General features: G+C 39.1%; 1 protein-coding gene across 5 annotated transcripts in view; it reads right to left on the bottom strand.

Moving 5' to 3' along the window:
• LOC128685297 (rap guanine nucleotide exchange factor 2) overlaps window positions 1-14,693 on the bottom strand; it is an 832,363-nt gene that overhangs the window by 89,255 nt on the left and 728,415 nt on the right. For 4 of the 5 annotated variants that reach the window (XM_070083069.1, XM_070083072.1, XM_070083070.1 and 1 more), the window contains 5 exons: window positions 10,778-11,203; window positions 6,969-7,124; window positions 6,051-6,190; window positions 4,858-5,080; window positions 4,385-4,521 (listed from right to left, as the gene is read on the bottom strand). In XM_070083069.1, the coding sequence (XP_069939170.1) occupies window positions 4,385-4,521; window positions 4,858-5,080; window positions 6,051-6,190; window positions 6,969-7,124; window positions 10,778-11,146 (1,025 nt within the window). In that variant the 5' untranslated portion in view covers window positions 11,147-11,203. The other variant, XM_070083074.1, reaches the window with a different exon arrangement.

A 14,693-nucleotide genomic window follows, 5' to 3' on the forward strand; every position in this document is an offset into this window, starting at 1 on the left:
AGAAATAGTATTATTTACGTAGCCTTTGTAGCCATAAATTCTTTTTTTTTTCAACAAGTCGGCTGTCTCCCACCGAGGCAGGGTGACCCAAAAAGAAAGAAAATCCCCAAAAAGAAAATATTTTCATCATCATTCAACACTTTCACCTCACCCACACATAATCACTGTTTTTGCAGAGGTGCTCAGAATACAACAGTTTAGAAGCATATACGTATAAAGATACACAACATATCCCTCCAAACTGCTAATATCCCGAACCTCTCCTTTAGAGTGCAGGCATTGTACTTCCCATTTCCAGGACTCAAGTCCCTTCACTAAATATTACCCTGCTCACACTCCAACAGATTGTCAGATCCCAAATACCATTTGTCTCCATTCACTCCTATCTAACACGCTCATGCATGCCTGCTGGAAGTCCAAGCCCCTCGCCCACAAAACCTCCCTTACCCCTTCCTTCCAACCTTTTCGAGGACGACCCCTATCCTGCCTTCCTTCCCCTACAGATTTAAATGCTCTCCATGTCATTCTACTTTGATCCATTCTCTCTAAATGACCAAACCACCTCAATAACCCCTCTTCAGCCCTCTGACTAATACTTTTATTAACTCCACACCTTCTCCTAATTTCCACACTCGAATTTTCTGCATAATATTTACACCACACATTGCCCTTAGACAGGACATCTCCAATGCCTCCAACCGCCTCCTTGCTGCTGCATTCACAACCCAAGCTTCACACCCATATAAGTGTGTTGGTACTACTATACTTTCATACATTCCCTTCTTTGCCTCCATAGATAACATTTTTTGACTCCACATATACCTCAATGCACCACTCACCTTTTTTCCCTCATCAATTCTATGATTAACCTCATCCTTCATAAATCCATCCGCTGACACGTCAACTCCCAAGTATCTGAAAACATTCACTTCTTCCATACTCCTCCTCATCACCTTACTCTTTTCTATGTTCACTTTCAACTTTCTACCTTTACACACACTCCCAAACTCATCCACTAACCTTTGCAATTTTTCTTTAGAATCTCCCATAAGCACAGTATCATCAGCAAAAAGTAACTGTGTCAATTCCCATTTTGTATTTGATTCCCCATAATTTAATCCCACCCCTCTCCCAAACACCCTAGCATTTACTTCTTTTACAACCCCATCTATAAATATATTAAACAACCATGGTGACATTGCACATCCCTATCTAAGACCTACTTTTACTGGAACATAGTCTCCCTCTCTTCTACACACCCAAACCTGAGCCTCACAATCCTCATAAAAACTCTTTACAGCATTTAGTAACTTACCACCTATTCCATATACTTGCAACATCTGCCACATTGCTCCCCTATCCACTCTATCATATGCCTTTTCTAAGTCCATAAATGCAATAAAAACTTCCCTACCTTTATCTAAATACTGTTCACATATATGCTTCAATGTAAACACTTGATCTACACATCCCCTACCCACTCTGAAACCTCCTTGCTCATCCGCAATCCTACATTCTGTCTTACCTCTAATTCTTTCTTTCTTTCAACACACCTGCTGTATCCCACTGAGGCGGGGTGGCCCAAAAGAAAAACAAAAGATTCTCCTTTTACATTCAGTAATATATACAGGAGAAGAGGTTACTAGCCCCTTGCTCCCGGCATTTTAGTCGCCTCTTACAACACGCATCGCTTACGGAGGAAGAATTCTGTTCCACTTCCCCAAGGAGATAAGAGGAAATGAACAAGAATAAGAACTAGAAGAAAATAGAAAAAAACCCAGAGGGGTGTGTATATGTGTGCTTGTACATGTATGTGTAGTGTGACCTAAGTGTAAGTAGAAGTAGCAAGACATACCTGAAATCTTGCATGTTCATGAGACAGAAAAAAAGGACACCAGCAATCCTACCATCATGTAAAACAATTACAGTTGTAAAACAATTACAGGTTACCTCTAATTCTTTCAATAATAACCCTACCGTACACTTTTCCTGGTATACTCAGTAAATTTATTCCTCTATAATTTTTACAATCTCTTTTGTCCCCCTTCCCTTTATATAAAGGGACTATACATGCTCTCCGCCAATCCCTAGGTACCTTCCCCTCTTTCATACATTTATTAAACAAAAGTACCAACCACTCCAACACTATATCCCCCCCTCCTGCTTTTAACATTTCTGTCATGATCCCATCAGTTCCAGCTGCTTTACCCTCTTTCATTCTACGTAATGCCTCACGTACCTCCCCCACACTTACATTCTGTTCTTCTTCACTCCTAAAAGATGGTACACCTCCCTGGCCAGTGCATGAAATTACCGCCTCCCTTTCTTCCTTAACATTTAAAAGTTCCTCAAAATATTCTCGCCATCTACCTAATACCTCCCTCTCCCCATCTACTAACTCCCCTACTCTGTTTTTAACTGACAAATCCATACGTTCCCTAGGCTTTCTTAACTTGTTTAACTCACTCCAAAATTTTTTCTTATTTTCATTAAAATTTCTTGACAGTGCCTCTCCCACTCTATCACCTACTCTCCTTTTGCACTCTCTCACCACTCTCTTTACCTTTCTTTTACTCTCCATATACTCTGCTCTTCTTATAACACTTCTGCTTTGTAAAAACCTCTCATAAGCTAACTTTTTCTCTTTTATCACACCCTTTACTTCATCATTCCACCAATCACTCCTCTTTCCTCCTGCCCCCACCCTTCTATAACCACAAACTTCTGCCCCACATTCTAATACTGCATTTTTATAACTCATCCAACCCTCTTCAACCCCCCCACTACTCATCTTTGCAGTAGCCCACCTTTCTGCCAATAGTCGCTTATATCTCACCCGAACTTCCTCCTCCCTTAGTTTATACACTTTCACTTCCCTCCTACTTGTTGTTGCCACCTTCCTCTTGTCCCACCTACCTCTTACTCTAACTGTAGCTACAACTAAATAATGATCCGATATATCAGTTGCCCCTCTATAAACATATACATCCTGGAGCCTACCCATTAACCTTTTATCCACCAATACATAATCTAACAAACTACTTTCATTACGTGCTACATCATACCTTGTATATTTATTTATCCTCTTTTTCATAAAATATGTATTACTTATTATCAAATCTCTTTCTACACATATCTCAATTAAAGGCTCCCCATTTACATTTACCTCTGACACCCCAAATTTACCTACTACTCCCTCCACAACATTTTTACCCACTTTAGCATTGAAATCCTCAACCACAAGTACTCTCACACTTGGTTCAAAACTTCCCATGCATTCACTCAACATTTCCCAAAATCTCTCTCTCTCATCTACACTTCTCTCTTCTCCAGGTGCATATAAGCTTACTATAACCCACTTTTCACATCCAACCTTTATTTTACTCCACGTAATCCTTGAATTAATACATTTATAGTCCCTCTTTTCCTGCCATATCTTATCCTTCAACATTATTGCTACTCCTTCTTTAGCTCTAACTCTATTTGAAACCCCTGACCTAATCCCATTTATTCCTCTCCACTGAAACTCTCCCACCCCCTTCAGCTTTGTTTCACTGAAAGCCAGGACATCCAGCTTCTTCTCATTCATAACATCCACAATCATCTCTTTCTTATCATTTGCACAACATCCACGCACATTCAGACTTCCCACTTTGACAATTTTCTTCTTATTCTTTTTAGTAATCTTTACAGGAAAAGGGGTTACTAGCCCATTGTTCCCGGCATTTTAGTTGACTTTTACAACAAGCATGGCTTACGGGGGAAAGATTCTTACTCCACTTCCCCATGGATATAAAAGGAAAAGTAATAAGACCAAGAACTATTAAGATAAAATCAAAGAAAACTCAGATGAGTGTGTATAAATAAGCGTGTACATGTATGTGTAGTGTGACCTAAGTGTAAGCAGAAGTAGCAAGACATACCTGTAATCTTGTATATTTATGAGACAGACAAAAGACACCAGCAATCCTACCATCATGTAAAACAATTACAGGCTTTCGTTTTACACTCACTTGGCAGGACGGTAGTACCTCCCTGGGTGGTTGCTGCCTACCAACCATAAATATTAGAGTAAATTTAAGACCTACAATTACATTTTCTTTTTAATTTTGAGACCTAAAAAACTTTGCTTGCCATTTTTGAGATCTGAGGACCATAACCCTATTGTATCCACAGGTTCAACAGTTTATTTTAGAAGATTTTTTGATTACACACCATTTTCAGGGTAGCTATTGTCTAAACTACTGGTGTTCTGTATTATGAGTTTCAGGATTCTTGGCCAGGGCCAGCATGTGTGGGCATGCTACCGATGGTTACTCTAAAGCGGGAGGTTAGGTCTATACAACTTGCAGTTTTCTAGCAAGAGAGAGTTCCTAGTTCTTACCATTGTAACAGTTTATTGGAGACAGTCAGTGGAGAATCAATGAATGTTCTGTGTGTAAGCAGGAAATCTTCCACATAAGTTGGGTCCACATTGTTCTCCACCTCCACCAACTGTTGCATCAGTCTCTCTGCAGTGCCCTGCAACAAAACAAAGTAATTACTGTTGCAAAGTGAGAGGACTTAACAGTACTGGTATCAAGCACAGTTTACCTGCACAGTACTAGTATCAAGCACAGTTTACCGGCACAGTACTAGTATCAAGCACAGTTTACCTGCACAGTACTAGTATCAAGCACAGTTTACCTGCACAGTACTAGTATCAAGCAGTTTACCTGCACAGTACTAGTATCAAGCACAGTTTACCTGCACAGTACTAGTATCAAGCACAGTTTACCTGCACAGTACTAGTACCAGACACAATTTACCACAATATACTCGTGCAATGATATTAATAGTGCAGCACTTGCCACCAACCTTAATAACAATGTTGCCCTTCCTGTTGCCTGCATCTATAGGTCTTTGTTCTGTCACTAAGACAGGCACTCCATTCTCTTCATGACGACGGATGTTCTCCTCTGATTGGTGGAGGATGCGGTAGTAGTCTGTCTGAGGGATGCACACAAACTGGCAGTCATCCACTTTAGAACGCATGATACCCTGGTGGTATAGTTTCTCCATCGTTGGGGTTATACCAAAACTGGAACAGAGAGATTTTGGTTAGTGTATTGACATTCTTGTATAACTGTGGTCGCATGTGTCATCATGACTGTAAAAAAATAAGAAGGAACAATATACAAATAACCCCACATACAGGAGAATATAATATAATAATCTTTATTTCTACAAGCACATGATACAACTTATACAGGCATGGATAACATCACTGACATGCTATATAGAAAGCCCCTGGTTATGGAGAGCATTTCTGGATGTGACCCACACTAGTTGACTAATACCCCAGGTACCTACCTACTGCTAGGTGAACAGGGATATCAGGTGTAAGGTGACTAATACCCAGGTACCTACGTGCTGTTAGGTGAACAGTGACAGCAGGTGTAAGGAAACATGCCCAATGCTTCCACCCATACCATGGACACTCAATGTGTGAGCTGTGTGTGCTACCAACTGAGCTCTAAGACACTTGTGACGACATTTCGGTCTGACCTAGACCATTAATTAAGTAGTTTCATTCTCCCATGTGCAGGTTGTGTCATGACTCTGAATAAAAAATCTCTGGTGGGAGGGTCTTTGATGCCGGGGAAAGAGGATCTTGATCTTCAGAACCGGCTCAGTCTTTCCCTTCCTCGGATCAAAGCTCCCATCCCCATTCCGCAGACTCTATATCACCCCTACAGGTGTAGCACTTCCATCATGAATGCAGTAACAATAATTATAAACAAATTTCTTTATTTGGAATTATTACAGTACATAAATCAAGCACTACAGTATTTACTAAGTTGTAAAAGTAACTGATCTACAATTTAATAAACATCAGTTTAACAAACTTTAAAAAATTATTACTGAAATATACAAACATTTCTTAAACCTCTTTTCTTACTCTATGACTCAAATTTTGATTTTGAAATATCATATTACAATATACAAGCATTTTTAAAATCTCTTTTTTTTTTTTTTAAACCAAGACATGAATTCTGTTTTTGAGTTACCTGTCTCCCAGATGAAGTTGATGGACAGAGCCGTCCAGTTGGGTTACCTCAACGTGACCATTAATTATGACACTCCACGAGTCCAGCTCCTTACCATGATTCATGAGGACAGTGCCAGCTTCCTCCACCACTGCAAACACCTGCATCACACAAGTCATCGTATAAGATTGCAAGATTCTTCAGTTATTAATTGTAATGTGAAGTACACTGCCAATTATGACAAAATTAATATAAATTAAAAGTGCTCTACATCTGCTCTCATATATCTCCTCTATATAATGATTATTTTTGAAAATGTGGATAAACAAAAGTGGATTAAAAACTGAATAGGTCAATCTATAAAGAATAATAAAGGAACAATACCATGACTGGAACAATACACAAGTAACCCGCACATACCAGACTAAAACTTCTGACAACGTTTTGGTCCAGCTTGGACCATTGACTAGTCACTTACTTGGTCCAAGTCAGACCAAAACGTTGTCGTAAGTTTGTCTTCTACGTGTGGGTTATTTGTGTATACTATACAGGCTTTTTACCAAACAATTCAATTTTGGATATAAATTGTCTTTCAACTGCATTTATATGACAACGTTGAATGCACAGCAACATCTTGCAAGTTACCACAGCTTGAGACATGGCCTTCCTGACAGACATACAACCTACCACAGCTTGAGACATGGCCTTCCTGACAGACATACAACCTACCACAGCTTGAGACATGGCCTTCCTGACAGACATACAACCTACCATAGCTTGAGACATGGCCTTCCTGACAGACATACAACCTACCATAGCTTGAGACATGGCCTTCCTGACAGACATACAACCTACCACAGCTTGAGACATGGCCTTCCTGACAGACATACAACCTACCACAGCTTGAGACATGGCCTTCCTGACAGGCATACAACCTACCATAGCTTGAGACATGGCCTTCCTGACAGCCAAAGTCATATTGGAAAAAGATCGCAGCCACTGTGTAAACTCCAACAGCACTTTAATGTCATCCTCCGTCCTCTCACTGGGGTCCTTCTGGAGGCACTCCTGTACTGCATCGCGTACTGCTAAACTCTGTGTGTGGAGAAACACACACAATCTTATTAGTCTTGTGCATTTATGACGGTCTATCCCATTAAGTTCCTAAAAACTGTCAGAGATTAAATATTAAATGTTCTCAACTCAATGTCACTCAAAATCAATGATGTATAGGTGGTGGAACATTTGTGTATAATAATAATAATAATAATAATAATAATAATAATAATAAAATAATAATAATAATAATAAAATAATAATAAAATAATAATAAAATAATAATAAAATAATAATAAAATAATAATAAAATAATAAAATAATAAAATAATAATAAAATAATAATAAAATAATAATAAACCCCTCTGGGTTTAATAAAATAATCTTTCTAATAATAAAATAATAATAAAATAATAAAATAATAAAATAATAAAATAATAAAATAATAAAATGTAAGAATAATAATGCCGGGAGCAAATAATCCTGTAATAATACTAAATAATAATAAAAGGAGAAATTAATAATAATAATAATAATAATAATAATAATAATAATAATAATAATAATAATAATAATACTGTGCTTACGGAAGATTCTAAAGAAAAATTGCAAAGGTTAGTGGATGAGTTTGGGAATGTGTGTAAAGGTAGAAAGCTGAAAGTGAACATAGAAAAGAGTAAGGTGATGAGGGTATCAAATGATTTAGATAAAGAAAAATTGAATATCAAATTGGGGAGGAGGAGTATGGAAGTAGTGAATGTTTTCAGATATTTGGGAGTTGACGTGTCGGCGGATGGATTTTTTATTATTATTTTATTATTTAGTAATTTTAGCATACATACAGAGGTACAAAAAAATACAGGTAAGAGCAGCATGCCAAAGCCACTTATATGCATAGCATTACGGGCTGGCTTAAAATTAACTTAAGATTAACTAAGCAATGATGAAATCAGTGATAAAACATTATTGTAAACAGATAACTATAAAGCATAAATGAGTATTACAAAGACAGGTCATATGGTTGCATGCATTGTTGTACATTCAGTCGTATGGTGTATTGTGTTAGGTAGTGTATTTAAAAAATTATAAAGTTAGATTGGGTTTTAGGTTTAACATTTATGTAATATAATTGTGAGAAACATTTAAGATATACAATTTATAAGGTTAAGTTATTCAGTATTTATTTGGTTTTGGGTGAGTAAGTGATCTTTGGGAAGAGACTTGAATTTATAAACAGGTAGTGTTTCTTTTATATTTACAGGTAATGAATTCCAGATTTTAGGGCCTTTTATATGCATTGAGTTTTTGCATAGTGTGAGATGGACACGAGGAACATCAAAGAGTGATCTGTGCCTTGTGTTATGGTCATGTGTTCTGTTGAGGTTGGCAAGGAGATGTTTGAGGGGAGGGTTAATATCAGAGTTAAGTGTTCTATGTATGTAATAGGTGCAGTAATAAGTATGGATGTTTTGTATGGTGAGTAGGTTTAGTGTATTGAATATTGGTGGAGTGTGCTGCCTGTAGTGAGAATTTATCATGAAGGATGAGGTTGATCATAGAAATGATAAAGGAAAAAAGGTGAGTGGTGCGTTGAGGTGTATGTGGAGGCAAAAAATGTTATCTATGGAGCCAAAGAAGGGAATGTATGAAAGTATAGTGGTACCAACACTCTTATATGGGTGTGAAGCTTGGGTTGTAAATGCTGCAGCGAGGAGGCGGTTGGAGGCAGTGGAGATGTCCTGTCTAAGGGCAATGTGTGGTGTAAATATTATGCAGAAAATTCGAGTGTGGAAATTAGGAGAAGGTGTGGAGTTAAAAGTATTAGTCAGAGGGCTGAAGAGGGGTTGTTGAGGTGGTTTGGTCATTTAGAGAGAATGGATCAAAGTAGAATGACATGGAGAGCGTATAAATCTGTAGGGGAAAGAAGGCGGGGTAGGGATCATCCTCGAAAAGGTTGGAGGGAGGGGGTAAAGGAGGTGTTGTGGGCGAGGGGCTTTGACTTACAGCAGGCGTGTGTGTGAGCGTGTTAGATAGGAGTGAATGGAGACAAATGGTATTTGGGACCTGACGATCTGTTGGAGTGTGAGCAGGGTAATATTTAGTGAAGAGATTCAGGGAAACCGGTTATTTTATATAACCGGACTTGAGTCCTGGAAATGGGAAGTACAATTAAAGGAGGGGTTTGGGATATTGGCAGTTTGGAGAGATATGTTGTGTATTTTTATACACAATATATCATTCAACACTTTCACCTCACTCACACATAATCACTGTTTTTGCAGAGGTGCTCAGAATACAACAGTTTAGAAGTATTGTGCATTTTTATACAGTACTTTATCACGGGTCTAGTCTCGTGATAAAGTACTGTGAACTCTGATACAGAGTTAGCAGGTTCGAGTCCTGCTGTGGACGTAGACACGATGTTTGTAAATAATTTCACCTGTTTGCGAATTGTTAAGCATATATAATTTGTGTGTGTGTGGGGGGGGGGTGCCGAAAAGGCAAAATTAGTCAATTACCAACAACTCGTTTAAAATTAAGTCCTTTCTAAAATTTTCTCTTATACGTTTAAAGATATATTTTTTTTTCATTGATGTTAATGTAAAAATTTATAATTTTGTACCAAAAGAACCTTAGAAAACTTACCTAACCTGATTATAACAAGTGCAATTTAATTTAGCTTAATCCAACTAAATATATTTTTGACAAGTTTACAATAATTTAATAATAAACAAACACAATGAAACTTTTTTTTTGTTAGGTTCAGAATGAGTTTTGCGACATTATTGCATACACAAATTTTCGCTTGTCTTATTCGGCAAGAAGTACGTTGCTATTTAAGCCACAATCGCAAGTTTTACCTAAAGTGCTTCTTACTACTGATCTTTGAGGTCATTATTCACTTCAGGTCCTGGTCAAAGTTGATAAATAATTTATTCCTTAAAATATATAACATTAGATGTTATATTAATTACGTAGCTTATTTTTTTTCTGGGGGGGGTAAAAAAAAAAAGGTAACTTAACATAACACAAACTTGCTCTGTCAGCGGTAGATGTGGAAATGGCGTGCCTCTGTTTACCTTCATTGCATCTTTGTTTACGATGCTGTGATTGGCCAGGAGTGTTACATGTCTCAATACTAACAGTTGATTGGCTGTGACGCGCTGCTCACGCCAAAAATACGCTATTTTTACTGTCGCCCAAAATAAAAATTGTTACCAGGGTATACATAACATACTTGTAACGAACATGATACAGCGAGTTGTGACCAGGACATAACGTCAATACTGACCTGTTCACTCAATAGTAACCTACATAAGATTAACTAGTATGTATAGTTCGATCCTCTTCAGAAGAGGATCTAAATTAGACACGTGTGCAACACTTGGGTCTCTACTGTAGAAACGTTTCGCCACACAGTGGTTTCGCCTCACCTGTCTACAATATCTTATCCCCTTCGCAGATATGGCGTATTCTTTTCAAGATTAACTAACTCCAAGCTGAGGGGCCGATTACTTCATGCTCCTGTTCTTCAACCATTCTTCTTCGTACTGGACTGATGAAGCCACTGTGTGGCTAAACGATTCCAGGATAAAGATACCCAAGTGTTGCACATGTCTAATTTATCATCCACCGACCTGTTTTTATTAGTAAGTTCCTTTAATATATAAGCAACATTCTTGGCAGCTTACCTCAATACTCTCAGCCAAGTCTTCTTCGTCAGAATCTATGGCGCTCTCCGTCAGGCCCGACAGATCTACATCGTCGGGCTCTAAGGAGGACTGCAGTGAGTGACACATGGTGTCAGAGCCAGAGTAGGCACTGGAGGTGTCAGAGCCATCACGCACTGATGAACCCACACTGCCACGGTTTCTGGCCCCACTCAGGATGGCACTGCCCACCAGATCCGGCAGGTAGTTGTCGTGGTGGGAGTGGTGGTGGTGGTGGTCAGTGTCGTATTGGTGGTGGTGGTGGCCGGGTGGTGGGGGTGGTGCCCCATGGCCCCCCGGCCTGATGGTAATCTCATCTTGTTCCAGGGCCATCAACTTCTCCAGGTTCATGGTGTTGCAAGACACTCACTGCCCTGGCCGCATCAACTGCACGTCCGGGTAGTCAATCTGCAGAAACACAAAGATAACATTGTAATACAGTTAAAATGTTTTGCCCTGCAACCGTATATATGAGTACACACACACACACACACACTTAGAGGAACGTTTCGCCAGGATTGGCTTCTTTAATTCTGCAAAAGGACACAAGTGCAACTAATGTGACATTTTATTGTGGGAACGTTTCGCTCTCCAGGAGCTTTATCAAGCCGTTACAAACAGTACACGGCTTGACAAAGCTCCTGGAGAGCGAAACGTTGCCACAATAAAATGTCACATTAGTTGCACTTGTGTCCTTTTACTTTACATATTGTCAGTAATTCTACCAACTTTATTACATTCTTTAATTCTGAAAAAGCCACTCGTGGCGAAAAGTTTCCTTTAATAAATGTCCTGAACTGTACATAAGTGTCTTTTTCCACATCTTGTCGGTATCACCATACCATTTTTCAAGAATGACGCGGTTAATTTAATATATCAGGAATCATTCCTACGATGATAGGCTGGAAGTACTGAATTTGCATTCTCTGGAAAGACGCAGAGTTGGGAAGGGGGAAAAGGAGGGATATGATTGAGGTGTACAATTGGAAACCCAGAATAAAGGCACTGAAAATACCTAAGCGAGACACGACTCGAAGCAACAGGTTCAGGCTGGGGAAACATAGATTTAGAGAGGATATAGGAAAGCATTGGTCTGGCAAGAGAGTTGTGGATGAATGGAACAAACCTCCGTGCAGCGTAACTCAAGCAAGAACTTGTGTAGCTTAAAAAAAAACACAGGTTGGACAGGCACATAATTATGTGAGGAGGATGAATGTACATCAGTGGCCAGTGAAGGTAAGGGTACTACTGCCCCTGCTAATGGAGGTAAGCGCATTCTTGTGGTTGGTGACTCTCAGATAAGATATATTGACCGTGCTTTTTGTAATAGGAATAAGAAGATGAGAGATAGAGTGTGCTTCCCTGGAGCTGGTGTTGGGGACATTGTCAACAGGCTGGATAATATCATGTCAGGTAATGGGAACAAGCCCATTATCTGTCTCAGTGCTGGTGGAAATGATACTGGGAAGGGTAGGAGAGAAGAGCTGCTAGATAAGTACAGGTCAGCTATAGATTTCATTAAGTCTAAGGGAGGGATCCCAATCATATGTAGCATCTTGCCTAGAAGGGGAGTAGGAAATGAATGGTTGTCTAGGGCAATTGGTGTAAATTGCTGGCTAGACAGATACTGCAAGGAACTTGCAATCCCATTCATTGACAACTGGAACAACTTTTATGGCAAACATGATATGTATGCAAGGGATGGGGTACATCTCTCTGGGGCTGGGGTGGTAGCACTTGCAGACTCGATTGAGAAGGCCATTGGTGAAATGCCTATGATTTTAAACTGATGGAAGATAGAGGTATGGGTGTGTGTGGGAAACAAGCAGGTTGCAACACTTGGGTTGGAAACAGTAAATGTATAAAAGGCATTCAGCATGAAGTTATAAATAAAGACAATAGATCAGGTCAGCAAACAAAGGGGGACAGCAGAGGGCAGCAAGGGACTAGCTCCCTTAAGGTTTACTATACAAATAGCAGGAGTGTAAGAAATAAGATAGATGAGCTAAGATTAATTGCAAGTGCAGGAAACATAGATATTATTGCTATAACAGAGACCTGGCTCAATCTGAAAGATAGAGAGATGCCCTCTGAATGTCACATACAAGGCTATAAATTATTCCACACTGACAGGGTCAACAGGAAAGGTGGTGGAGTAGCGATGTATGTCAGAGACAATTTAAATTGTTGTGTTAGACAAGATATTAAATTAGAAGTGTCAGCCACTGAATCTGTTTGGTTACAGCTTCTCGAGGGCCGAGAAAAACTAATTTTGGGTGTGATTTACAGGGCCCCAAATCTTGATAGGGAGTGCAGTAAACTTCTATGGGACGAAATTCGTAAGGCATCTACATACGAAAATGTTGTGCTAATGGGAGATTTCAACTATAGACAGACTGACTGGAGCAATTTGACAGGAAATTTAGAGTCAGGTGACTTTCTTGATACGATCCAGGATTGTTTTTTAAAACAGTTTGTGACAGAGCCAACTAGGGGAAATAACCTCCTTGACTTGGTTCTTGCCAGTAGGGAAACACTAATTAATAATCTTGAGGTTAATGATGAGCTTGGGGAAAGTGATCACAAATCACTCAGTTTTAATATATCATGGAATTCCCCTAATAATGGCAATCAAGTCTTTCGCTTGGCTGATTTCATAGGACTGAAAAATTACTTAGGTGGGCTGAACTGGAATGACCTGACTAAGGGTCAGGTAGGTGGTGATGGTTGCCGATATGATGCTTTCCAGGGCATAGTTCTAGCTGCTCAGTCAAATTATGTTCCAAATAGGGAAATCAGATCAAACAAAAATGATCCTAAATGGATGAACAATAGATTAAAATATCTGATTGGTCAAAAGAGAGGCATATATAGGCAAATCAAAAGAGGAGAGGGGCAATTAAGAAATCGATATATTCAGTTAAAGAGAGAAATAAAAAAGGGAATTAGAAAAGCAAAAAAAGATTATGAGGTTAAAGTTGCAAGAGAATCGAAGACTAACCCAAAAGGATTCTTTCAGGTATACAGAAGTAAGATCAGGGACAAGATAGGCCCACTCAAAAGTTCCTGGGTCAGCTCACTGACAGTGATAAGGAAATGTGTAGAATTTTTAACACATACTTCCTCTCAGTTTTTACACAGGAGGATACCAGCGATATTCCTGTAATGATAAATTATGTAGAACAGGACGATAATAAACTGTGCACTATTAGGGTCACAAGTGACATGGTCCTTAGGCAAATAGATAAATTAAAACCTAACAAATCCCCAGGCCCTGATGAACTGTATGCAAGGGTTCTAAAGGAATGTAAAGAGGAGCTTAGCACACCTTTGGCTAATCTTTTCAACATATCACTACAAACTGGCATGGTGCCAGATAAGTGGAAAATGGCAAATGTGATACCTATTTTCAAAACAGGTGACAGGTCCATAGCTTCGAACTATAGACCAATAAGCCTAACCTCCATAGTGGGAAAATTTATGGAATCAATAATTGCCGAGGCAGTTCGTAGCCACCTTGAAAAGCATAAATTAATCAACGAATCTCAGCATGGTTTTACAAAGGGGCGTTCCTGCCTTACGAATTTATTAACTTTTTTCACTAAGGTATTTGAGGAGGTAGATCATGGTAATGAATATGATATTGTGTATATGGACTTCAGTAAGGCTTTTGACAGGGTCCCACATCAGAGACTATTGAGGAAAATTAAAGCACATGGAATAGGAGGAGAAATTTTTTCCTGGATAGAGGCATGGTTGACAAATAGGCAGCAGAGAGTTTGCATAAATGGGGAGAAATCAGAGTGGGGAAGCGTCACGAGCGGTGTTCCACAGGGGTCAGTGTTGGGCCCCCTGCTGTTCACAATCTACATAAACGACATAGATGAGGGCATAAAGA

This window comes from Cherax quadricarinatus, chromosome 8 (assembly GCF_038502225.1).
Source record: "Cherax quadricarinatus isolate ZL_2023a chromosome 8, ASM3850222v1, whole genome shotgun sequence".
Lineage (NCBI taxonomy): Eukaryota > Metazoa > Arthropoda > Malacostraca > Decapoda > Parastacidae > Cherax > Cherax quadricarinatus.